This window comes from Pseudorasbora parva, chromosome 5 (assembly GCF_024679245.1).
Source record: "Pseudorasbora parva isolate DD20220531a chromosome 5, ASM2467924v1, whole genome shotgun sequence".
Lineage (NCBI taxonomy): Eukaryota > Metazoa > Chordata > Actinopteri > Cypriniformes > Gobionidae > Pseudorasbora > Pseudorasbora parva.
The window spans coordinates 16,594,741-16,617,969 of record NC_090176.1 but is presented as its reverse complement, the minus strand read 5'-3'; the positions used below and the strand labels follow the sequence as shown (position 1 = coordinate 16,617,969).

Below are 23,229 nucleotides of genomic sequence, written 5' to 3'. Positions count from 1 at the left end.
TCCTGCTTCAAGTCTGTTCTAGTCAAGTTGCATCTGTTCACATTTGGAAATAAACTGCACATGGGTCCATCGCTTCAACTTGCCTCCAGTGGACCTACGTTACATTATCCCCACCCTTCAGACACTATTTACTTTTTTCTTACTACTTCAGAATCATACCATAATGCATGGTTTCAAATAGCTGACATAATTTCTTTCATAGAATAAGGTTTAAAAGTATATGTAATCCTTAGAGTCAACAAGCAAGTACTTAAAGTGATTGTTACTTTTACACCTATTTCCCAGGTTTTCATTGTTGCTTTGTTTTTTACACAAGTTGTTTAATGTGCACTTTCAGCTATTGAAAAATCCTTCTGAGTAGGTGTTACTTTTAATAGGCAATGGGCCCTATCTTGCACCCAGCGCAATTGACTTTGTACACCGACGCATGTGTCATTCCTATTTTGCCCCCGCGCAAAGCACGCTTTTTCCCTCCACAGAAGCACGTCGCTAAACTAGTGAATGAACTTGCGCTCCCTGGGCGGTTCAGCGCAAAAAAGGAGGTGTGTTCCCGCGCAAACAATCCCTGGTGCTATTTTGCTGTTCCATTAAACAATTGCGCCACTGACCAGAAAAAACCTAGTCTAAAGTCAGTGGCGCGTTGCGCGTTGTTCATTATGCTATTTTAAGGGCGCATGCTTGACCATAATGTATAGCGTGCACAACGCGCATACACTTTGCTCATGTAATCTACACAGATGCAACAGTTATTTTTGCAAATCATAAATTGTTACACTAAAAAAAATATTAACACATTGTGGTGTGCCACGAAGATGTGAAAAAATAGGCATAAATCTAGCTTACAAATTATTCAGGCTTAATGTAGTAATTAAGGATCAGACCTGTTTGCCCAATAGTGGCAAGACATATATGTATATAAGGACATCTGACAAATTGGTTTGTCCGTCAAGAACCAGGAAAAAAAATAGACTAAACTGATTTTGGGTGGGTTTCTCCTATCCCCATAGGCTACAACACAACTTCTCTGTCTTTCACTCCCTTACGAAAGGAAAATATATTTACCAATATATTACTTGAAATATATTTTAATATATTGATGGTATTATAAAATATATTAGGCTATATATTCATGTAATATATTGCAAACTATACAAATGATTGCCGCTTTCAATATATTGCAATATATTGAAAGTAGGGGTGTAACGATACGCGTATTCGTATTGAACCGTTCGGTACGAGGCTTTCGGTTCGGTACGCGGTACGCATTATGTACCGAACGGTTCTTGGTCTAATTAATTAGATTTGGAAAATAAAAAAGTATGTAAAATATAATATTATGCGTTCAACAAGGAAGCCAATAACCAAAACGACGTAACAGGCAATGCCCCTGACTAAGAGAAAAAAAAACAAATATTTTTTAGACTGCTCCGTCAGGTGCTCGCTTACTCAGTACACGCTGAATGCTCATTGCAACATGGCTATTGCGTTTAACAGACCAGAAATAGAAGATCCTCCAATAACCAACGGGTCTGGTGTTGGTGAACTTTGGATTCTCTGTAAGCTATGATGGTGTTGGCAAGAGTGATGGATTAAAAAAACAACGGTATGTCGCATTTGCTACATGATGGTAGCCTACAGCAGCGGGAATAATTCATGTCATGTCAATCAACTCATTAACGCCGACAACCAGACGATAAAAAGAAGAAACAGCCACAAACTATCCCCGCAGCATTTAGACCGACATTTCCAACTTATTCAAATGGCAAAAGACATTTATAGCCGCGGATATGAGACCTTACGCCCGTTTCATACAAACTCCGTCTGCAGTGCGTAGTCTATGCGGTGCGTATTTTTTCTATACCCATGTTAACAGTTGCGGAATGAAAACGCAAAATATGTGAAAGGACAACAGGGCGTGCGGCTCCTGCACCGCATACGCAGCGCAAAACGCACCGCATACGCACTGCAGACGGAGTTTTAAGAACGTGCTTAAAGTAATTGAGCCCCGTTACAATGTTCCTTCACGAGCCCATTTCAGCCAGTAATTCCTGCTTTGAACTAAAAAACAAAAGCCCAAATAGAGAACCATATGGCAAAAGCAACAGCGGTTGCTCTGACAACAGACGGCTGGACGTCAAGGGCTACACAAAGCTACCTGAATGTAACAGCACATTACCGATGAATGGGAGCTGAACAGCCACGTTCTTCAGACACGTCCCCTTGAGAGTCACAGAAGTCAGGATTTGGCCAAAGGGATGACAGAAGCAGTAGTGTGTGGAGAGAGCTATTGTAAAGAGCTAATGTCTATTTCTGTAACTACATAGAAGATGGGTAAAGTATCTTCATCTTTGTTCAATGTAAAAAAAAATAAAAAATCATATTTTGTTAGTTTTAAAAAATAAAAAAAGGTAATTTATCTGCCATTTTTTTTATTTTTGCTGTATCTAAAATGTACCGAACCGTGACACCAGTGTATCGTATCGAACCGAACCGTGAATTTTGTGAACCGTTACACCCCTAATTGAAAGATATAAATATTAATTCCCATATATGTGAATATATTGCCTAATGTATTGCATGAAATTTTCCAATATACTGCAATATATTTTTGTTTCGTAAGGGCTGCTCTTACAAGAACATGCGCCTGGTAAATACGCCATAATAATAGCAATCCATAATGGAACTTGCGCACCTGCTTTTAAAGGGAATGTTGGATGACGCTCTGATTGGTTTATTTACGTTACGCCCAAACCACACCTATAAATAATGAAGCTACTTCAGACCAACCCATTTTAGATTTGCGCCGGGCGCAAGAGCCATTTATCCCGCCGGGAAAATAGCAACAGCGCCGAGACCCGCCCACAAAGTTACCTGCGCTTCGCGCTTTGACACTTGCGTTTCAGATCGTTAAAATAGGGCCCATTGTGTGTTAAATGCTATTAGCGTTGGGATGTACATTCTGACATTATTAAACTGGTTAGCTTGAATAATGTATTCATAATTTTCTTGTTTATAGAATGATGCTAAATATAGTCTTTAAAGGACATTTGTGGCACAAAGGAACTCTGTGCACCTTTCATGGCCTATGACCCCTTTTGAGTTAGCTTTTATATATCTCTGAGCCACTCAGTTTTACTAGATTTCATTCACCTGTAAATGTGAAAAAGGTTTACTGAGCATTGAGCATGCCTGTATTGTACACCACTGCTTTAAATGTAGAAATAAATTTCAAACTTAAATTTAAAGGTCCCATGGCATGGATTTTTTATTATTATTTTATAATTTTTTCTGTGGTGTACTTATATCGTTAGAATGTTTTTTACATCAAAAAATGTAAGGTTGGGGGCTGGAGGTTGACAAAACCCTGGGCACATAAACCCGCCTGGGTCTTAAAGAAACCTTAACTAACACAGGAGCAAAATCCAAACAAGTCTTGCTAACAGAGAGAGCTTGTAAGTCCCCTACTCGCTTCAAAGAGGTCAAAGTTAACAAATAGAGCCACCTTAAGAGTCAGAATCCTAACTGGTGCTGACTCCAAAGGCTTGAAGGGAGCCTATGACAATCTTTCCAGGACAACTGAAAAGTCCCAGGGAGGAACACCAGGGGGGCCTACTGGTCTCAGGCGCCTGACCCCTATAATGAAGGACGAAATTAATCTATGCCTCCCCAAAGGAACCTGGTCCATCTCCCTATGAGCGGCCATGGCAGCAATATACACCCTAACTGTGCGTTCACACCACCGGCGGCGAGAGAGGCAAAGTGGCCGGAAGTCATTTATTTTCAATGGGAGCCGGGCGGCGAGCTCCGGCGAGAGTGGTACGGTGCGTCTTGGGTGATTTGGGCATCGAGGAGAGTTAAAATCAGCTCAACTTTATGGTAATGAGCTATGACGCGGTTTGGAAACCAATTGGAATGTAGAAGTGCTGCGCTTGAGAAAAATCCAGAGAACGCAGGCCTGTAAACTTTGGTTCCGACCAAATTAGTTCCCAAGCAAAATGTAAGAGAAGTTTATCATTGCTGTGCGGGTTTCCCTATCATTTATGACGAGATCATTCATAGTGATGTGTAATTTGTTAAGAAGTCACGCAACACTATTTTATAGGTGCTAGAATGCTCTTTTTTTCAGCAGGAATACAATTCATTTTTACTTTCCCATTTAAACGATTTCATGAGGTTAACTTATACCCTATTTGTGGTCAGTCTATCCATCAACATGCTTGTTTGATTTGCGACCTCTTTAAATACAGTTTTAAAAAAGAAAAAACATTCGATCTACATCAGAGCAGCAGCGCGTCCACGAAGCTTTCTACAGCGTCGTTGGCAGGGTGGCAAGAGCGAATTTTGACGCTCTCGCCAGCAGCGGTGTGAACGCACAGTGAGTGTAGTCGCTGCTGCGCCGGCCGTAAACTTCTCTTGTAAGAACTCCAGTACCGAGCCAACAGGGCCGTTATCACTCAAAATAAAGCGACGTCACAACTGGGGATAACAACGAAACTCCATAGCACTTCACAAAAAGGAGAACAAAATTCCACTATCCGTAGACGCTGAAGTGACGAAGGTTGAGTGTGCTGGTAAAATCCAGGATAGTTTTGGGTCAGAAGAATCACACGAATGGAGCAATGCTACCACTTCATGAAGGCAGAGAAATCTGGAGATAAGAGGGTGCGCGTGTGCGCACTAGTATAGGCTCAAGGTTTTGAGCGAGGTGCCGGTGCTGCGCCATCAGCCAATGAATTGGCGTGATTCTATAAGGGCTTCAGACAATTGGCACACCCAGAGGGCGTTCCCCTATTGCGTCACTACGCATCATCTTGTTCCCTATTCGGTTTCACTGATGTCTCACATCTGACACACCCATGGAAACAGAGCATTCCAGCCATAGGGCTAATATCAGTATAGAAAAAATGCCTTTTATTTCTAAATTATGATTTTTTTTTAAATGTAAAAACCATACTTACTTTATAATAACTATTGTGTCACAATGCAGAGTCGAGTGAACCTATGAAAGAGAACACCCACTGTTGTGATTGACTGACATCTTTGCATTTGAAATGAGATTATGTGGCGGAGGGGGTGTGGTTTATTGAGGTAGTGAGGCACAAGCAGCAGCTGCAGCACTGCCAGTCCAGAGAGAGAGACGGAGAGCTGGGGAAAGATTGATGAGAGTGTTATTGTACCAAGTTGTTAAGGGCTCTGTGAGCGCGAGTTTATTTTGTTTGTATCTGAGAGCTCTTAATAAACATGAGTGAACTTTGCAACGTTATTTCTCTCACAAAATGCTTTCACCACAACAATTAAAGGTGTCATGAACTGGCTTTTTTATTTTTTATACGGTTGTCTGTGGTCAACTAATGACATTTGTGTGGTTTTCACATTCAAAAACATCATAAGTAATAGGCTATTTTCTACACTGGTTTTTAGGCTCTCTAAAATGCTGGGTTTTGATGAGTGTGCTGCACTGGAGACTTGGAAGTAAACGCCCACGGCTAGGATTGGATAAGATTTGCATATTTAATGAGCTTCAGCTCCTGTCATATCTACGCCCCTGTCAGTTCAGTTTACATGAGGGAGGGGTTGTTTTGAAATCTATGGCGAACCGCGCGCACACATATACGCGTGCGCGAGCGCCCTTCAAATGTAAAGTCAAGAGAAAGAGAATAGCAGAACAAGAAAGGAATATTACGAGATTGCTCTGCCTGCCGACGGGCTTCCGTTTTGGTAGCACATTGGGCTTTGCGAGCCCTGGCCCATACATGTCTGAGTCCAGCGTGCTATGGGCTATGTTCTGTTAGATATGCACACATAAGCAAAACGATCAATGCAATACTATTACATTTAAAAAAACACGTTTTACTCACATAAGTGTGTTGCACCATTCCTCCTGTCAGATCCAATATAGAAGAAAATAGCATTGTTTCCATGGTTCCTGGTGAACTGAAGTGAATATGTCTTCCCCACATCAGCTGGATCTTCATTAAAAATAAAGTTCAACCACACATTCCTAATGTTAGGATCCGAAGGAAGCTTATGCGTGTGACTGTGAGTCGGTTGGCGGGGCTACTGAAATACACATGCTTCTTATTCTGTAGAGAAGATGTTTCGTCAGTTGATGACGTCAAGATGCGAACACAATCGTTTTCTGGGCCTGGTGTCTATAAAAGCTTTTCTTTGACTAATAATGACGTTTTCAGCTCTGAAATTTACAGGATATTCTTATATTACCATGACCTTTTATATATCAAAAGCTCAAGGGAAGCTGAGCTCTCATTGGGTGCTTCCCAATACTTATTTGTGCATCCTCGTTTCCTTTCCTACCTTCCTTTCCTCATGCCTTAGCTCCACCCCTTCAGGATGCGAGGGAAGGACGCGGAATCAAGTGGAATGATATATCCTCGCTCCCTTTAACATCACTTTAAAGCGTTGTCAATTAATGATGACTCTGCACCGTTGGATTTAGTCGAGATTCTTGAACATTAGAGATTACTATTTATATTATAAGCTTCAACATCCACAAAATATCACATTTGTCCATATTTTAACGAATATTACCAGTTATTATTAACAACGAATTCCAGTTATTAACTGCTTTTTATTCATTGTATAGTATTAGTTTCTATTAGTTTCTTTTATTTTCTTGTGCTTTGATATAATTCTGCAGCTGTCAGGTGTTGTTATTTGACAAACATTTGTGTCTCGTACATGTAAACATATTAATAATAATGAATAAACTGTGGAACGATGTGAAGGGGGAAGAGAATTAATGCTTGTGTCATGTTTAGTCGAAAAAAACACTTTCGCAAAGGATACTCCAGTGTATCCTCCCTCACGACTCCTCAGGAAGCCTCCTCACTCCTCGCCTCCTTGCGATGCAATTAGAGAATTGAGATCTCCTACAAGATGGCTGAGCTCCATCGGTTTCCGGGTCATAGGATGGAGGACGGAGGAGCGAGGAAACGAGGAGGGATATTGAGAAGCACCCATTTTCTCAAAGGAAGAGGAAGACAGCCAGAACATTGAAAATTGAATGTGTCTATGGGCCTCACAAAACACTCAAAAATGAAAATTCTGTCTAAGTACTATGACTAAAATACTAAAAAATACTATGGTAATCAATGGGGCTCAAAATCTGCTTATATACAAACATTCTTCCAAATATCTTCCTTTGTATTCAGCAGAAGAAAGAAACTCATGCAGATTTGGAAAAACTTGAGGGAGAGTAAATGATGACAGAATTTTCATTTTTGGGTGAACTAACCCTTTAAGCATGAAATGACAGTGTGTGATGCCATGACCTCATAAGTCACAAAAACCCAAACATGTCCTTACAAGTAGCATAAAAATCTGGTCTGCCCAAAATATAGCCTTATATAAAATCTTAACATATCATTCCTTGAAGCATTGGTAGGAAAATATTTCATAACCAGGTCTGTTTTGGAACTAGAGAAAGGCATGCTTTAATATTTCACGTTTTTTATTATTTCAAGTCCCGAGATATATCATGAAAACGCGTGTGTGTGCTTGTTTTTGTGCAATATCAGGACACAAATATGGGTATAATGAAATAGGTAAGACAAGGACAGGGTGAAATATGAGGCCATTACCTATGTCCTCACTTTTCAGAAGGCTTATAAATCATATAGAATCCATTACGCCTATGGAAGGCTTATAAATCATCCAGAATGAGTTTTTTGAGAACGTAAAAATGCAGAATGTTTCCTGTGATGGGTAGGTTTAGGGGCAGTGTAGGGGGATAGAAAATATTGTGTGTGTGTGTGTGTGTGTGTGTATGTGTGATGCTGAAGGGCTCGTGGCAAGCAGCCAACACTCAGTGTCTCAAATAATAAACAAGAGCGCGCGCTGGATACAGTGACGCGAGCGCCCTCTAGTGTCCCCTCTCAAACAAATACAGAAGGTAAACGATGACACATTCAATATACGTACACATAATAACGCTAAACAAGCGGATTTACACATTTCACCATTCATTTTATTATACACAAAACAAAAAGCAGCTGCTTTCTGTGGAAAGATTTGTTTAGTACAATATTACAGCAAACTTTCAATGTATTTTACTTATCATTCATAACATTTAAAGGTGCACTATGCAACTTTCCGTCCACTGGAGGGCACCTATTCTAAACAAAGGCGTAGTTTGATGACGCCAATTGTGAGCGCAGTATCTTGGGACATGTGGTCTTCACCTCACAGCCGGTGGGAAAGAATCAGGATAGGACCCGGGCAGAAATCATGTTGATGGATGCGGTTATTAATAGTGTAAAGCAGAGCAGGACCGAGTGTTGTGGAGCTGAGCACGGCCGCTGGAGCGATTGTTATACAAGCACACGGCTCGCGAGTACCTGGACTTTTATTATGATGGGACGGGACACAGTCGCGCGGGACTTCCACTTTTTCCGGTTATGATTTTAAGGTAACTCAGCTCTGTTTATCATATTAGATAGATTTAAGTGTGTTTAAAATGATGTTATGACATTACTCTGTGCGTTCACTTGGCGTTGCTGTGACATGTTCACACTACATGTATACGCGATTGACAGGCGACTCGCTCAAACGCTATGCTGAAACGTCCCGGTCCTTAGTTAAAATAGCAATTTTCTCACAATTTACAAATAGTTGGAAACATTTGAGATATTGTAAGTACTCAACTGAACAAAATATATAACAAAATATATCCTAGTGGATTTTAGATATTTTACTGCAAAAATACTACATAGTGCACCTTTAAAATTCACGCCAAGATGGAAGAAATGAAACGATTGGCTACCTCTTGTGTACATTCACAGTCTATTTTAACCCTTCAAAAGAGTAACCTAAATGGCTGTTTCTGTTTAGAACTCCATACAAGTACATTTATCATATATTACTGCTCCACACGGCTCCAGAGGCCTTCTGAAGCAAATTGATGGGTTTGTGTAAAGAAAAATATTCATATTTAAAACTTCCGCTGTCATACATGCGTTCATAAGAGACTGGCGTTCCAGTGTATGACGTAGGATGCAGATGTATAGTGCAATGCTGCGTTCCAGGAAACCCGTTTTTCCTTTTACTGTCTGTGGTTTTTCCAACCTTCAGCCCCTTTCCAAGTGCTAGATTACCCCCTTGGTTTTATGTTGCGTGAGCCTGTAAGTCACTACATCAAACCACGACTCACGACTGCGTCATATTCATAAATGGTAATCCCATACAAATAAATGTATTATACTAGTACGTTTATACTGGCTCTTAGATGCATTTCTTAAATGAACACCTAGGGTGGCCCAGTAGTGCAGCTGTACTAAATAAAAACCACAACGAAAAACAACGAAATCACCACAACACAACGGAAACAAGTCACAACAAAACGGAAAGAAGTCACAACACAACGGAAACAAGTCACAACAAAACGGAATCACCACAACACAACGGAAACAAGTCACAACAAAACGGAATCACCACAACGGAAATGCTCCCGACCACGAGGGGCTCTCGGAGTGCAGTTAAGTTAGTTTTCCTTGCCATTGCTTTATAGATTGGCCAGTCTTACAAAGATATAAACACTACGATTAGTTTTAAGTGTGTAACCATTATATATCGACATGAAATATTAATTCAAATCACCTACATGCATTATAACTGCATACTTATACTTGAAAACGCTTTTACATGCTGTCACGGTGCTTGATGCCCAAGGGAACATTGGCAATTTCACCATGCAGTTGAAACATCATTTGTATGAATTAAAATTACTTTTAACATTTAAAAACAGACATGTTAAAATTCCATGTCTGGAATTTGTTGTTTTCTAAAAAACTGACTCAATATTGCACAACATTGGAATTTGAACATTTTAAACAAAACAAAAAAAGTAATTTTAATTCATAATATACGTTCCAACCACTTTGTGGAAGGCGTTCCCTTAGGCATCAAGCACCGTGATCGCAAGAAAAAAACGTTCACAAGTATAAATATGCATGTAGGTGATTTTGAATTGATATTTCATGTCGATAATGGTTACACACTTAAAACTGATCGTAGTGTTTATATATTTGTAAACTGGCCAATCTAGAAAGCAATGGCAAGGAAAACTAACTATTTTGCACTCCGAGAGCCCCTCGTGGTCGGGAGCATTACCGTTGTGTTGTGGTTTATTTTTTTTACAGTCTATGGTTGTGGTTTAATTTAGTATGGCTGCACTAGTACTGGACAATCTTAGAACACAGTCATGTAGATGTGATTTTTCTGCACATTCGATCAGAGCTGAATGCAGGATTATTTGATCCACACAAAGCCAATTTGTGTCCCAAAGTTGAGTCCATCTCTTACATGGGAGAAGAATAATTCAGGATGGCAGGAGGTGCACAGTGTAGAATCTGACTGCTGTGGGATCCTGATGTCCTCGATGTGTTCAGGTTTAATCCCGCCTCTCTCCAGCAGAATTCTAAAACACCAAGGTATGATGGTTGGTTGACATTCTTAGAATAGGCTTTATATTTTTTAATTATTATATTAAAAAAAAATCTATATCATAAGCTTAAATTTTTATACAGCACACAAAGTGCTTTACATAGTTTAAACAACCTTAACAGTGTTATTTTAGTATTATTGAGATACTTTTATAGTAATATTTTTAATCAATTTAATTTTAGTTTTCATTTGTGTATTTTTGTCATTTTTAATAGATAACAATGTCTACAGTTTTTATTAATTTTTATTTCAGTTTTTGTTAGTTATTTTAGTACATCATGTTCAAATAAATTAAGAAATGTTGTGGAACATTTCTTAATTTTTCTTGGCAACTAGTGGAAATAAAAACTTATATATATCTGAATGGCTTTTCAGTGTGTATATATATATATATATATATATATATATATATATATATATATATATATATATATATATATATATATATTCCAAGTAACAAAAATGTTTATTTTTATTTTTATGGTTTTAGTTACCTATAATAACGCTGTGAAATCTGTGAAGAGGGAAGATTACACTTCGGAGTATACAGTGTTAAAAGATCAAATCAATCTTACATTCAATCAGTTAGTCTACCTTTAATTCTTTTATTATTTATATTTTATATCAAAATGTCAGACCACAAATATGACGATACATAAAAATAAAAACAGTATTTAATATGCCACAATTCGCTGATTGAGTATTGTTTCGTTCCATGTGACAAGACGGAGTTTGTGTGCATTTTTCCTCAGGGTTCCCCACACAGCAGGATTTCTTATCATAAATATTAAATATGATGATATTTACAATTTGAAATTGGTGTGGCCCGACGTTCTTCTGAGAAGATTTAGATCACTCTAAACACACCTCACACCACAGGAAAATCTGATAAAATAATCTGTGGAACCATCAAGATAATTGGGACTTTACCTAAGACTGTCGGATAGGGAGAATTGGGCCCAAAATCTGCCTGATTATCTTGTAGTGTGGGGGTGAATTTAAAGGCACAATATGTCATTTTCGCATTAGAAGTCTCTTATTTAAAAAGGCGTAGCTTGATGAAGCCTTGATTTCGTGGAATCATGGGAGTTGTTGTCTTCACCTCTACAGCCAGTGGAAAAGAATCCAATGGGACTCTTGTTCACACTGCACTAAACCAGATTGATATTAGGCATGGTAAAACAAGGCATTCAAGGTAAATTAGACAAGATTTTAATTCCACTACTTTTAGAGGTAACGTGCATGTAACTCAATATTATTTTGTTAAAATCAAGTAACGCAATTACAATTACTGAAATTTAAATGAGTTTTTCACGTTACTCTCTTTTGTGAAAAGTGAACGATTTTCTTTTCTACTACACATTGTTGCAGCCATTGCATGTTTTGTTGCTATAAATAATAAGTATTGATAAGTTGCCAGGGGGGTATTCCAGAAAGCAGGTTATGTGACATACCCGGGTATGTTTAAGAGTAAGTAAGTGGATATCCTCAACTTTCGGTTCCAAAAACGGAGGTAACTTTCAGGGTATGTAAGTAACCATAGCAGCTCTCTGAACATAACCTGCTCCGGAGCAATGGATAGTTTGCTTAAGAGATATTCAGATGCGTGTTATATAATTAATATACTTAATACATTAATATAACAGTTATACAATATAAAATGTTATATATTGATTCTAAAGCACGATTACAACAAGGTAATGTTTAAATGTTAATTCAATTCAGATATATTTATTTAAGTCATCTCACACATGGATCTGCATTCAATTAATAAGCATTAAAACAAACAATATCATTCTTATACTCAGTGAATAAATATTACTTATTAAATGAAAAGAATGAAAAAATTATTGCATAGCCACCAAATAGGTAGTTATGTGCACTAAGTATGTTATGTTAATCGCCATTAAACAGAAGAATGTAAGTAGAAGTAAAAAAGGAAGTAGAATGGTGTGCTCTTTCATAGTGTCTGTTTCCATGGTGGATCATCTTTTCTGTTAAAAATGTCTTGTCTGTTTAGAGTTAACATACTCTGGGTTGTCTGAATTAACTACCAGACTCATTTTTGGAACCAGCACACCTTGAGTAAGCAAGGTTTGTGTTAATCATCAAAAGATCAGGGTATATGTGACGCTAAGTTAACCTTTCTTTCTAGAATACACCCCAGGACACAGCATCCGTTTTGTTATCAAAGATCATGTGAGATCACGTCTTAAATATTTATAACTATATATATAACCTTCATTTAATTACTGATTCACTTCAGGGAATGATTTGACCTATGTGAGTGACACAGAGGACTGAGGGATCAATAAAACACATCTCTGGAGTACAGCTGAAGTCAATCCAGGACTGACCTTTGAACTTTACCTGGTTGCGAGTCTGATGTCCACATAAGGTGTAGATGAGTCCATGTTTCTAACACAGTCGGGATGTATGGCATGAAACTCTCTGGCCGAATCTTGCTCCAGAGTAAAGCAGCAAGGCCCAACAGAAGGCCCGATCACACACACAATGTCTGCAGGCCTGCTGCCAAACTCTGACACCATGGCTTTCACTGTTGCCATGGCAACTCCCATGAGGGTCCCCTTCCAGCCTGGGACACACACAAGAAATACCAGATAAACAATTTATACATAATGCCATAGGTGGTATAGATATTATGGAACAAGGCGAACACAGCAACACATAACATTACTGAGAATAACTCCATTACATTTATCCTTCCCAGAAAACTCCAACTGAATTGTCTCTGTCAGTTCTGATGACAAGGTCCATGTGCAGTGTACACATCTCCCTGTTCCCAAAGCAAGGGATATCAATTGTTCACTTCACTTGACAAAACGCACTCATTTGGAACAGACTGCATCGCCATCACACAGACAAAACTTAAACCCTTATTGTAGTTTGAGGTATAATGACATAAGCTTCTGTAAAACTTCCATTTAATGTACGTGTGTACTGTACTGTATATATTACATAATGAGGATCATTACACAGCTGAGGATCCAAATGCAGCTTTATTAGAGCAATCCAGAATCATAATCCATAAATCAGCTCAAAACACAGGGCATACAGTCCAAAAAGACAACAGGGCAAAAAAATAACAGGCAAGTCCAGGAAACCAGACATAAAGACAAAACCAAAACATGGCTAACCAGCGGGCAAGTGCTCAGAAAGGCATGTAACACTTACAAGACTTCACCAAGGGACGAGTGAAGATACAGGGATTATATAGGCAGAGTTTAAAAAGATAATGAGACATAGTTAAACATAATCACAACATAAATCCAGGAAATGACTTATGCAGGGCTCGACATTAACGCTTGTCCACTTGTCCGGGACAAGTGGGTTTTTTGAAAGATAATTTTTCTTGCCTGATGGACAAGCGCCGGATCGAAACAAAAAATAACTAGCGAATCACCAAAATGCAAGAATGATTGTGCATTAGTTTAGTGTAAGTGGGGATCGATAGTGGATGATAATATATAATAAACTGATGATAAAAAGGTTGCGGTGTTGACGCTCATGCAGCCTCTCAAGGAGAAATTACAACACTAGAGCGTTTAAGCTGTTTCCTGAATACATCATGACTGAAAATGACACTGATTTCATATGACAGCTCCATTAACAATTAATTAACATTCACTAACATTCACTTAACGTCACTTACATTTTAGATGCAATATTGAGGGTTTTGCATCTAAAATGTTAGCAGCGAAAGTTGTTCATTTGCAGAAATGTAACGCGTCCCAAAGCAACAAGTGTGTTACTGAATGATTCAGATATTGAACGAACCGTTTGAATGAACTTAATGAATCATTTATTAAGACGGCCGTCTGCTGCCACCTCTTTGGCTAATGTACTTTCAAGACGGAGGCGCAGCATGGCGACCGGCATATTGAACCCCTCACCCGTATGTATTTTCAATATCGTATTATAAGCTTACGAGAATACTTTATTACTTGAAAGAAGTCAATATACATTAATGAGCACATATATTTTTGAAAGAACTAAGAGTTTTTAGCTAAAGAATAAACTAAAAAAGTTACACAGTGTAGCTTTAAACATTTTTTTTTTTGTCGATTCAAAACTACAAATCTCAAAACATCTCAAATTTGAAATTATAAAATATAATAATAATAATAATTCATTACATTTATATAGTGCTTTTCTAGGCACTCAAAGCATTTTACATAGAAAGGGGAATCTCCTCAACCACCACCAATGACCAGCATCCACCTGGATATCCACAAATATATATATATATATATATATATATATATATATATATATATATATATATATATATATATATATATATATATATATATATATATATATATATACACACACATCACAAATATGCAGATTTAAATATGTCAAAGCTGATTGAACATTGATAAGAATATTGCTTCAGAATAAATTATATTTACAACACACACACACACACACACACACAAAAAAAAAATCGAACTTTTTTCTGGACAAGCAACATTTTACTTGGACAAGTGAATGAACGATTTACTTATCTGAAGGACAAGCACGTGAACATGCTTAATGTCAAGCCCTGTTATGGGAAATGCTATACCGATCTGATAGCAATGGACTAGGGAGGAGTGCCCTCTGGTGGATATCATGGACACTCCAGCTAGTGGACGTGACAATATAACACATGATAAATGTCTGCTCTGATGTCTAATATGATAATACTGCAATTTGGTTAGATAAGCATGTCATTATAGTCATATAAGTCAAGTATGAGCATAATAATTGTACTGTAACTGTTGCTTCTCTTATGCACTTATCACACCATCAAACAACAGTGTGCAAAACTATTGAAGGTTGTTTCTGCCACGGAATAAAAAAATTAAAAAGGTAGATGTGACTTTTTATCTCACAATTCTGACAAAAAGGCCAAAAGGTGTGATATAAACTCATAATTGTGGGAAAACTATCAGAATTGTTCTGACTATATAAAGTTCCAATTCTGACAGAAATTTGTAATTCTAAGAAATAAAGTCAATTCTGACTTTAAAACTCACAAGAAAGTATAACTGCAAGTTTATATCTCACAATTTTGAGAAAAAAGTCAGCAATATATATATGTATGAAATAATGGTAACAAAAAAATATTTTAAATGGAACTGTTTATTAAAAATAATAAACTGGACGGCCCAAACTGAGCAAAAATATGCAGTTTGGTGGAGATCAATAAGCTCAATTCCATTCATTTTAACTGCGTTTAATTTGTTCAAACTACTTTCATACTTGAGTGATGTGCAATAACCGGTGGGTTAATTTCCTTCTCCACTTCTTCTTAAGTGATGTTCTCATATTCTCTATATGACGTTCACAGTGCTATTCGAACGAGTACAGATGGTTGACTGGAACGCACCTTTTGCCTTCCCAATATAAACACATTCTTCTCACAGAACTCACAGAACAAGTAAATCACTGTACGGTTATGCAGATCTAACCATAATTTATCAATTACATTATTACTGAGCGTGTTTGAGCGAGTTGTCAAGAACATATCTTGGTCATGTTTTACTCTAAAATCAAAAGAACGAAAGTAGAAATGATATATTACGGAGATGTGTCTAACCTGCATGGGCCACGCCAGTGACCTTTTCCACGGGGTCAGTGAAGAGCAGCGGCATGCAGTCGGCTCCTGGTGCTGCTATGACAACTCCCACCTGATTGGTCACCATTCCGTCATAACTGTCGGGGGCAGGTTTGCCCATCACCCACACGTCACTAGCATGATTGCACTGAAGTCAATAACAAACACACATGCAATCAATATGTGGAAGCATTACGCAAAATATGTTTAGTGTGAAAGAAAGATCAATGAGTGAGCAAGAAGGTAGAATGCAACAGGAAATGCAGTGGAGTGTTTAAAGTTATGATATGCTGCTCGCTCTTAGGCTGACTTCCTCATATTTTCTTTGTGGTAAAGTACCTTTATGAGGTTGAACTGGCGAGGGTGAAATCCAGCCTGCAGGCCGAGCCGACGGAGGTTCTCGGCCACCTCAGCTCTGGAGTCTTTGCGCCGAGGGTTAGAGAAGAGGTTCAGTGAGCTCAGGGTCCGGATGTAGGAGATTCCTCCAGTGCGTGTGGTGAAGCCATGACCAAAACAGTCTTTGAATGAGACGAAACTAGATCAATTAGCTGCTTCTTTACTCGCTTCTTTACACACATAACCGAGACGTTTCCTTTCAGTCGGTCACTGACGTTTTGTGATCCCAATAAGTTGGTGACATCCACGTAGGGCCGAAATTGACCGACTGAAAGGGATCCAGTTGTACACAATCTACTACATGCCTTCTGCCCTTTAAATAGTTTATACTTTCCCAGAAAGAAAAAAAAGGCTTTTTTTAGTGTAATTGTAAAAATGCACGTGCATTTTTGCAGTGATATCTTATAAAACGTAATAACTTTAATATATTTTTTGACTATTTCGAAATGAACACTTACTAAGACTGAAGGTTCACTAAATTAGGCATGTCATAATTAAAAAAAAAAAAGAAAAAAGTTTTTACACAATAAATACATGAATTTCTAAGGCCGCTAAATGATCAACATGATGAAAAATTAGCAGGAAAAGCTGTTGTACACAATGAATCTACATGCCTTCTGCCCTCCCAGGAAGCAAAAAAAAGGCTTTTTAGTGTAATTGCAAAAATGTCCCCCTTCAGGTTGTTACACGTGTCTTTTTGTAGTGGAATTTTAAAAAAAACATAATTAAAAAAACTAAATAAAAAAACTTTTATATTGTATAAATATTTCAGAATGAACACTTACTGGACCGAAGCAACTTAATTTTACTTAATTTGAAAAATAAATGCATTTTAAAATGGGAAATATTAAATATGATACAACAGGCTTTTGGGGAAACATTTTACTATATTAATAGTTCAATAAAAAGCAAGCAAAATAAATAATATAATGAATAGTACATACACTCAAAAAAAAAAAGCCTTTTTTTTCAAGATTTAAGTTTTCAGTTAATAGTATATTTCCATTGAATTGAATTGAATAATCCTTACATATTAGGCCTATATATTATTCATATTATGAAATAAAAGTGCACTGTGTAGTATTTTTGCAGTAAAATATACAAAAACCACTAGGCCAGTGTTATATATTTTGTTCAGTTAAGTACTTACAATATCTCAAATGTTTCCAACTATTTGTAAATTGTGAGAAAATTGCTATTTTAACTAAGGACCGGGACGTTTCAGCATAGTGTTTGAGCGAGTCGCCTGTCAATCGTGTTATATCTGCGGATAACTCTTGGTTTTATTCTGCAGAAGCGCTTTTCTCTTAGCAGTGTGAACATGTCACAGCAGCGCTGAGCGAACACATAGAGTAACGTCATAACATCATTTTAAACACGCTTAAATGTATCTAATATGATAAACAGAGCTGAGTTACCTTACTCATGACCCGAGAAAGCGGAAGTCCGCGCGCCCGGCGACTGTGTCCCATCCCGTCATAATAAAAGTCCCGGTGCTCGCGAGCCGTGTGCTTGTATAACAATCGCTCCATGCTCAGCTCCACAAAACTCGGTCATGCTCTGCTTTACAGTAACGTTAATAACCGCATCCATGAACATGATTTCTGCCCGAGTCCTATTTTCCACCGGCTGTGAGGTGAAGCCCATAGCTGTGTCTCATTTCGTTAAATTTCGAAGGCTGCATCCTCCGGAGGACACGTCCTGTGTAGGATGCAGTATACGGAGTGTCCTCAATCAGAATTATACTAGACGTCCTTTGTAGGACACACAGGCAGGAAGTATCACGTTGCTATGCCAACACATTCAGCCTCGTTGCACTCTCACGCCAGTTTATATGAATGAAAATTATTTATAACTTGAAAATTACTATGAAATGTTTCTTGTCTTGACAGCAATGTACTGTTCTAAACGTTTAAAAAGCACTAAAGTGTTGTAATCCTGTTAACCACAACTATCTGTTTGAGGTAACAGAGCTTAAAAATAAAAACAAGTCTGAACTTACATTTTAAACACCACACCTACGCTCGCATGTATATCTGGCAGTGGTGCAGTTTTTTCATATGATATAAAAAAATATATATGACGGTTGTTCTTCTCACTTTTTTGAAATGAGACGGCCTTGCACCCTTCAAAGGCATCCTCCGGAGGACGTAGCCTTCTGAAATGAGACACATGTCCCAAGATACTGCACTCACAATTGGCGTCATTAAACTACGCCTTTGTTTAGAATAGGCGTCCTCCAGTGGACGGAAAGTTGCATAGTGCACCTTTAAGAATTTTAAATTTTAATTTAATAACACATTCTGTAATCTTAAATTTAAACACATTTCAATTTATTAATACATTACGAATCAAAAATACAAACTAAATAATCCATTCCCTTGTTCCAAAGATGTAAAGGTGACCTAGAATGAAAGGTGACCTAGAATGAAAAACCTTACCATAGTGAAATAAAAAGAGTTCAGTACATCACATACGTCGAGTCTCAAACACCATTGCCTCCTCATTAGGGCTGTGCGATATGGACAAAAAAAACCTATCACGATTTTTTTATTTTTTTCCCGGTTTCGATTTTAATCACGATTTTGACACAAACAAACATGCTTTACAGTTATTATTTAGCAGTATTCTGTGTAATTTATCGAAAAGTTAACACAGAACAGATAAATGACCTAAATAAATAAATAAAATATATAAATATATTTATTAATGAGGCTAAATGATCTTACCAGTGCTTAGGTTGCTCTCTCATATTGAATTTGAAATGTGCTGCTGAATAAAATGCATCATGAAACTTTTGCTTTCGTTGATGTGAACTCCGTTAAATGTGGAGATTTTTATTTTTATCAATGGATTTCATAGTAAATTATGTCTAGTAGGACTTTATAAATTACAAAGGTTTAATTGGCATCTTTATTTCAAACGACCCGACCGACTGCGACCTGAATATCATAAAAAAGTTTTTTGGATGACTCGTCCGCGGGTGATGACCGCAGGCACCCGCTCATTTTGGATCAACCCTTGGCGCGCATCACTGATTAATGTGGGTAATCAAAACAACAAAAACAAAAGACAACCCAGACTAAAGTCTATAAAATTGGTAAGTTTCCCAGCGCCACAATAGACATTATTTTTAACGGAAGGATAGGCCTGTTACCTAGCCTAGAAATCTAGACACACCCTAGCGGCAGCAAATCTAATCTGCCCATGGGTGTCGTCTGGCAACTCTCAATACCCTTCTGAGCTGTAAACGCCAAACTTTTGTCGGGCCAATCACATCGTGTATAGAGTCAGTGGGCGGGGCCATAATGACGACGGCCGAGTTGCGTTTGCGTGCTTCTAGTAAACACAGAAACTGACGAACGGCGGCGGTCTTTCGAATCAGCTTTGACCACGTCTCTGGAAGACTTGGAGTTAAGATTTTCTCTGAGAAAAGAACAAAGAACGGCACTGAAGTCATTCTTAAGAAGGGAAGATGTGTTCAGAGTTTAGCCGACCAGATACGGCGAAAGTTTAATCTTCCAACTAGCTCCGCTTCACCTTCATTGCTCTGGTTGGTTGTAGCTCTATCCTATTGCGTGCACGCCGTGCAAAGAGAGTTTGAAAGACAACCGTTTATCCCGCCCCTCGGATTGAGCCCTGTCAATGGTGAGTTTCCAGGCTTGTCAGGCTATAAGAAGGTATCATTGTAAAATCATTGCCATGACAGATGGTATAGATGTGTTAGCTGTCATTGAGCCGTGCAGTGAAACAGCCAATCAGAGCAGAGCTCAGCATTAATATTCATGACTCTTCCAAATAAGGCAAAAACAGAGCACTACATCCTAGGGACAATTTGTAGGGTTGTAAATGGACCTGTAAAACCGTATCTGGACAATTTTTGACCTTTAATAAGCCACATACCCTTTATTTAGATATCAGAGAAAAATTCAAATATTGTTTCAAATCATTCTAGGGCACCTTTAAAGGTCCACTGAAATCAAAATTTAAGTTTTTTAGCTTTTAGTATGACTGTGTTAGCCTTAAAGTTATGAATAAGCTGGTACGTTCCAAAAATATGACCAAATTTGCATTTAGGAGATATAACCATTCAAAATTTACAGTCTCCCACTTCCGCTAAAACGAATCTCAGATTTTGGTGACATCATTGCAGACATCACTTTCTTGTCAAATCTTCTGTCCAATCAAAATGCTCTATAGAATCTAAAGCCCGCCCCCTACACTGCTGAAGCTGTGGCTGAAATCGGTCAGTTGTTAACACACATTTACTCATTTTTACATGGTAAAAGGCACATAGCACACTAGATATGTGATAGGAAATGATTCAGTGTAAATATGCTTTCATTTGAGGCGAATGAAGTCTGTTTTCACGTTAGTTTCACACACCGCAACTCACATAGCCCAATGGCTCTGGTCTAGCGCAGCATGGATCATATGCGCGAGTCGGCACCGACAACAAACATATCGACCCATTTGAATTCTGCACAGAATTCTGCATTTCAAAGTGATATGGAGGAAATTACGATGGCATCTTTACCAAAAAGGTTACCAAACAGAAAGGTCCGCTCTTGCGCTCTAGTCAAACTGTATATTAACGAAACTCTATTGGCTGTTACAAAAAAGGGGAGGAGCTGCTAACAGCTGGAGCCGTTTCAGCGGAAATTACGTCAACACATTGAATAATGCGGCGCATTTCATAGCACTTCAGTGGGCTTTTAAGAGCTAGTTTTTTAAAAAAAAATAATTTAAAATTCTTATTATTCAATTCAATTTGATGGAATTTTACTATTAATTGCGTAAATCTTGAAAAGGGGCTTTATTTGTGTGTGTGTGTGTTAATTTATTCTTAGCTAAAAACACATAGTTCTTTCAAAAATTGTATGTCCCATTAAAGTATATTTACTTCTTTCAAGTAATAAAGTATTCTCGTAAGTTTATAATATGCCATTGAAAATACAAACGGGTGAGGGGTTCGGATACTGGTCGCCACGTTGCCCCTCCATCTTGAAAGTACATTAGCCGAAGAGGGACATACCCATAAATTTAAGCTTCGCCTTTCGCGTTTTAACACTCAATGGCACCATGTCGAATGTGAAGAGGGGGATTGCCATGTTAATCTTGGACTAAATCGGCCACAAAATCAGAATTGAGAGGAACATAAACTAATATTCACTGGATGGTCATATACCTTTTCACCGCTAGATGGGGGAAAATATCACGTAGTGTAGCTTTAAACGTTAAGTTTAAAATACACTCATCTAACCACCAACCTGAAATTTTAGAAGATCTCAGAACTGTAATATCTCCTTTGACCGCTGGGAGGCTCTGTAGAAACGTGCCGAGCTCGTGTTTAGCGTGAGCTGCCTCTGCCTCTGCCTGCTGAGTGCTGCTGATGTCTGAGCAGACACCCAGGGGACACGAGTCACGGGACAGACTGTCAAATATCAGACTGTACTCAAAATTATACGCAGAAGTGAAGAGGAGCTCTTGGTAGACCTGAAACAATCCTCTGCCGTGGCTCGAGGTCATGATCTTCACATTACTAATGTCCTCTTTGTCTATAGCCTGTTTGAATGAGTATAATGAGGCTGATAGAGAGCTTTCGCACAGGACCTGTGGGGAATTGCTGAAGCCGATAAACATCTCTTCTCAGAAATAGGTCCGTCCCCACGGAGCTCTCTGGGTCCGCTATGAAGAAGACCGGTTCCTGTGAGCCATTCCCGGCCAGTGCACAGAACTTGCTGATGCGTCTTTTCACACAGATGTCGTGTTGTGAACAGCGGACATGAGTGAGATCCACAAGACAAACCGCAGCCATCTCTGCTCGTTAACGGATCATCACACGCAGACGCGCTGGCTTCGCTCTCTCTGGGACAGAAGTTATGTGGACGCGCAAACATACCACACACCTGATTATTTATGGGCTCATGAACGAGGAACTTTTTTTATTTACCACGAAAATAAAATTTCCTCTGTCCCAGCACTTCCTGAAAAGAGTGTAGCGCCGCCCTCAGTGGAAACTCCTCACCAGACGAGCTTGCACAGACATTTATTTCTCATAGTAGGCTAAAGCATGTGACATTTCTCAGATACAGAATTTCCAGCCCGTTGCTACAGTTTGTTGTTCATTTTGCCTGTTTGCTGTTTCCAGACATAGTAGACCTAGACCTACTGTCAGATTTCCTCATAAGCTTCCCCATTAAAGAGCATTGTTCTGTGACTGAATTGGCAGTCAATGAACCTTGCACAGTGCCCGCCATAAGAGCAATAGTACACACACACACACACACACACACACACACACACACACACACACACACACACACACACACACACACACACACACACACACACACACACACACACACACGACTCAGATCGCCAAAGTCACGTGATTTCAGCAGTTTGACACGCAATCCGAATCATGAATCAATACACTGATTTATAACCGTTCAAGCTTTGTTTTGAAATGGCCCATCATATAAGTCGTTATTCAGTTTTTTTTTTTTGCGCACAAAAACTATTCTCGTTGCTTCATAAAATGACCGCAGAGCCACTGTAGTGAGATGGACTTTGTAATGAAGTCTTTAGTGCCTTTTATGGGTCTTGAGAGAGGAAATAACATTGGTGTCAATGAAGGCCTTTCTGAGCCATCGGATTTCAACAAAAATATCTTCATTTGTGTTCAGAAGATGAAATTACGTCTTATGGGTGTCGAACGACATTAGGGTACGTAGCCTAATCAA

The 23,229-nt window shown here is 38.5% G+C and overlaps 1 protein-coding gene across 1 annotated transcript; it reads right to left on the bottom strand.

The window, feature by feature from the left end:
* Positions 1 to 10,250: 10,250 nt before the first annotated feature.
* LOC137075992 (purine nucleoside phosphorylase LACC1-like) lies at positions 10,251 to 22,982 on the bottom strand. Its single transcript, XM_067444928.1, is given in 6 exon segments — positions 10,251 to 10,435; positions 12,832 to 13,057; positions 16,070 to 16,235; positions 16,427 to 16,605; positions 21,754 to 22,133; positions 22,135 to 22,982. Coding segments are annotated over 6 exon segments (1,287 nt in total). The 5' UTR covers positions 22,302 to 22,982; the 3' UTR covers positions 10,251 to 10,266.
* Positions 22,983 to 23,229: the final 247 nt, after the last annotated feature.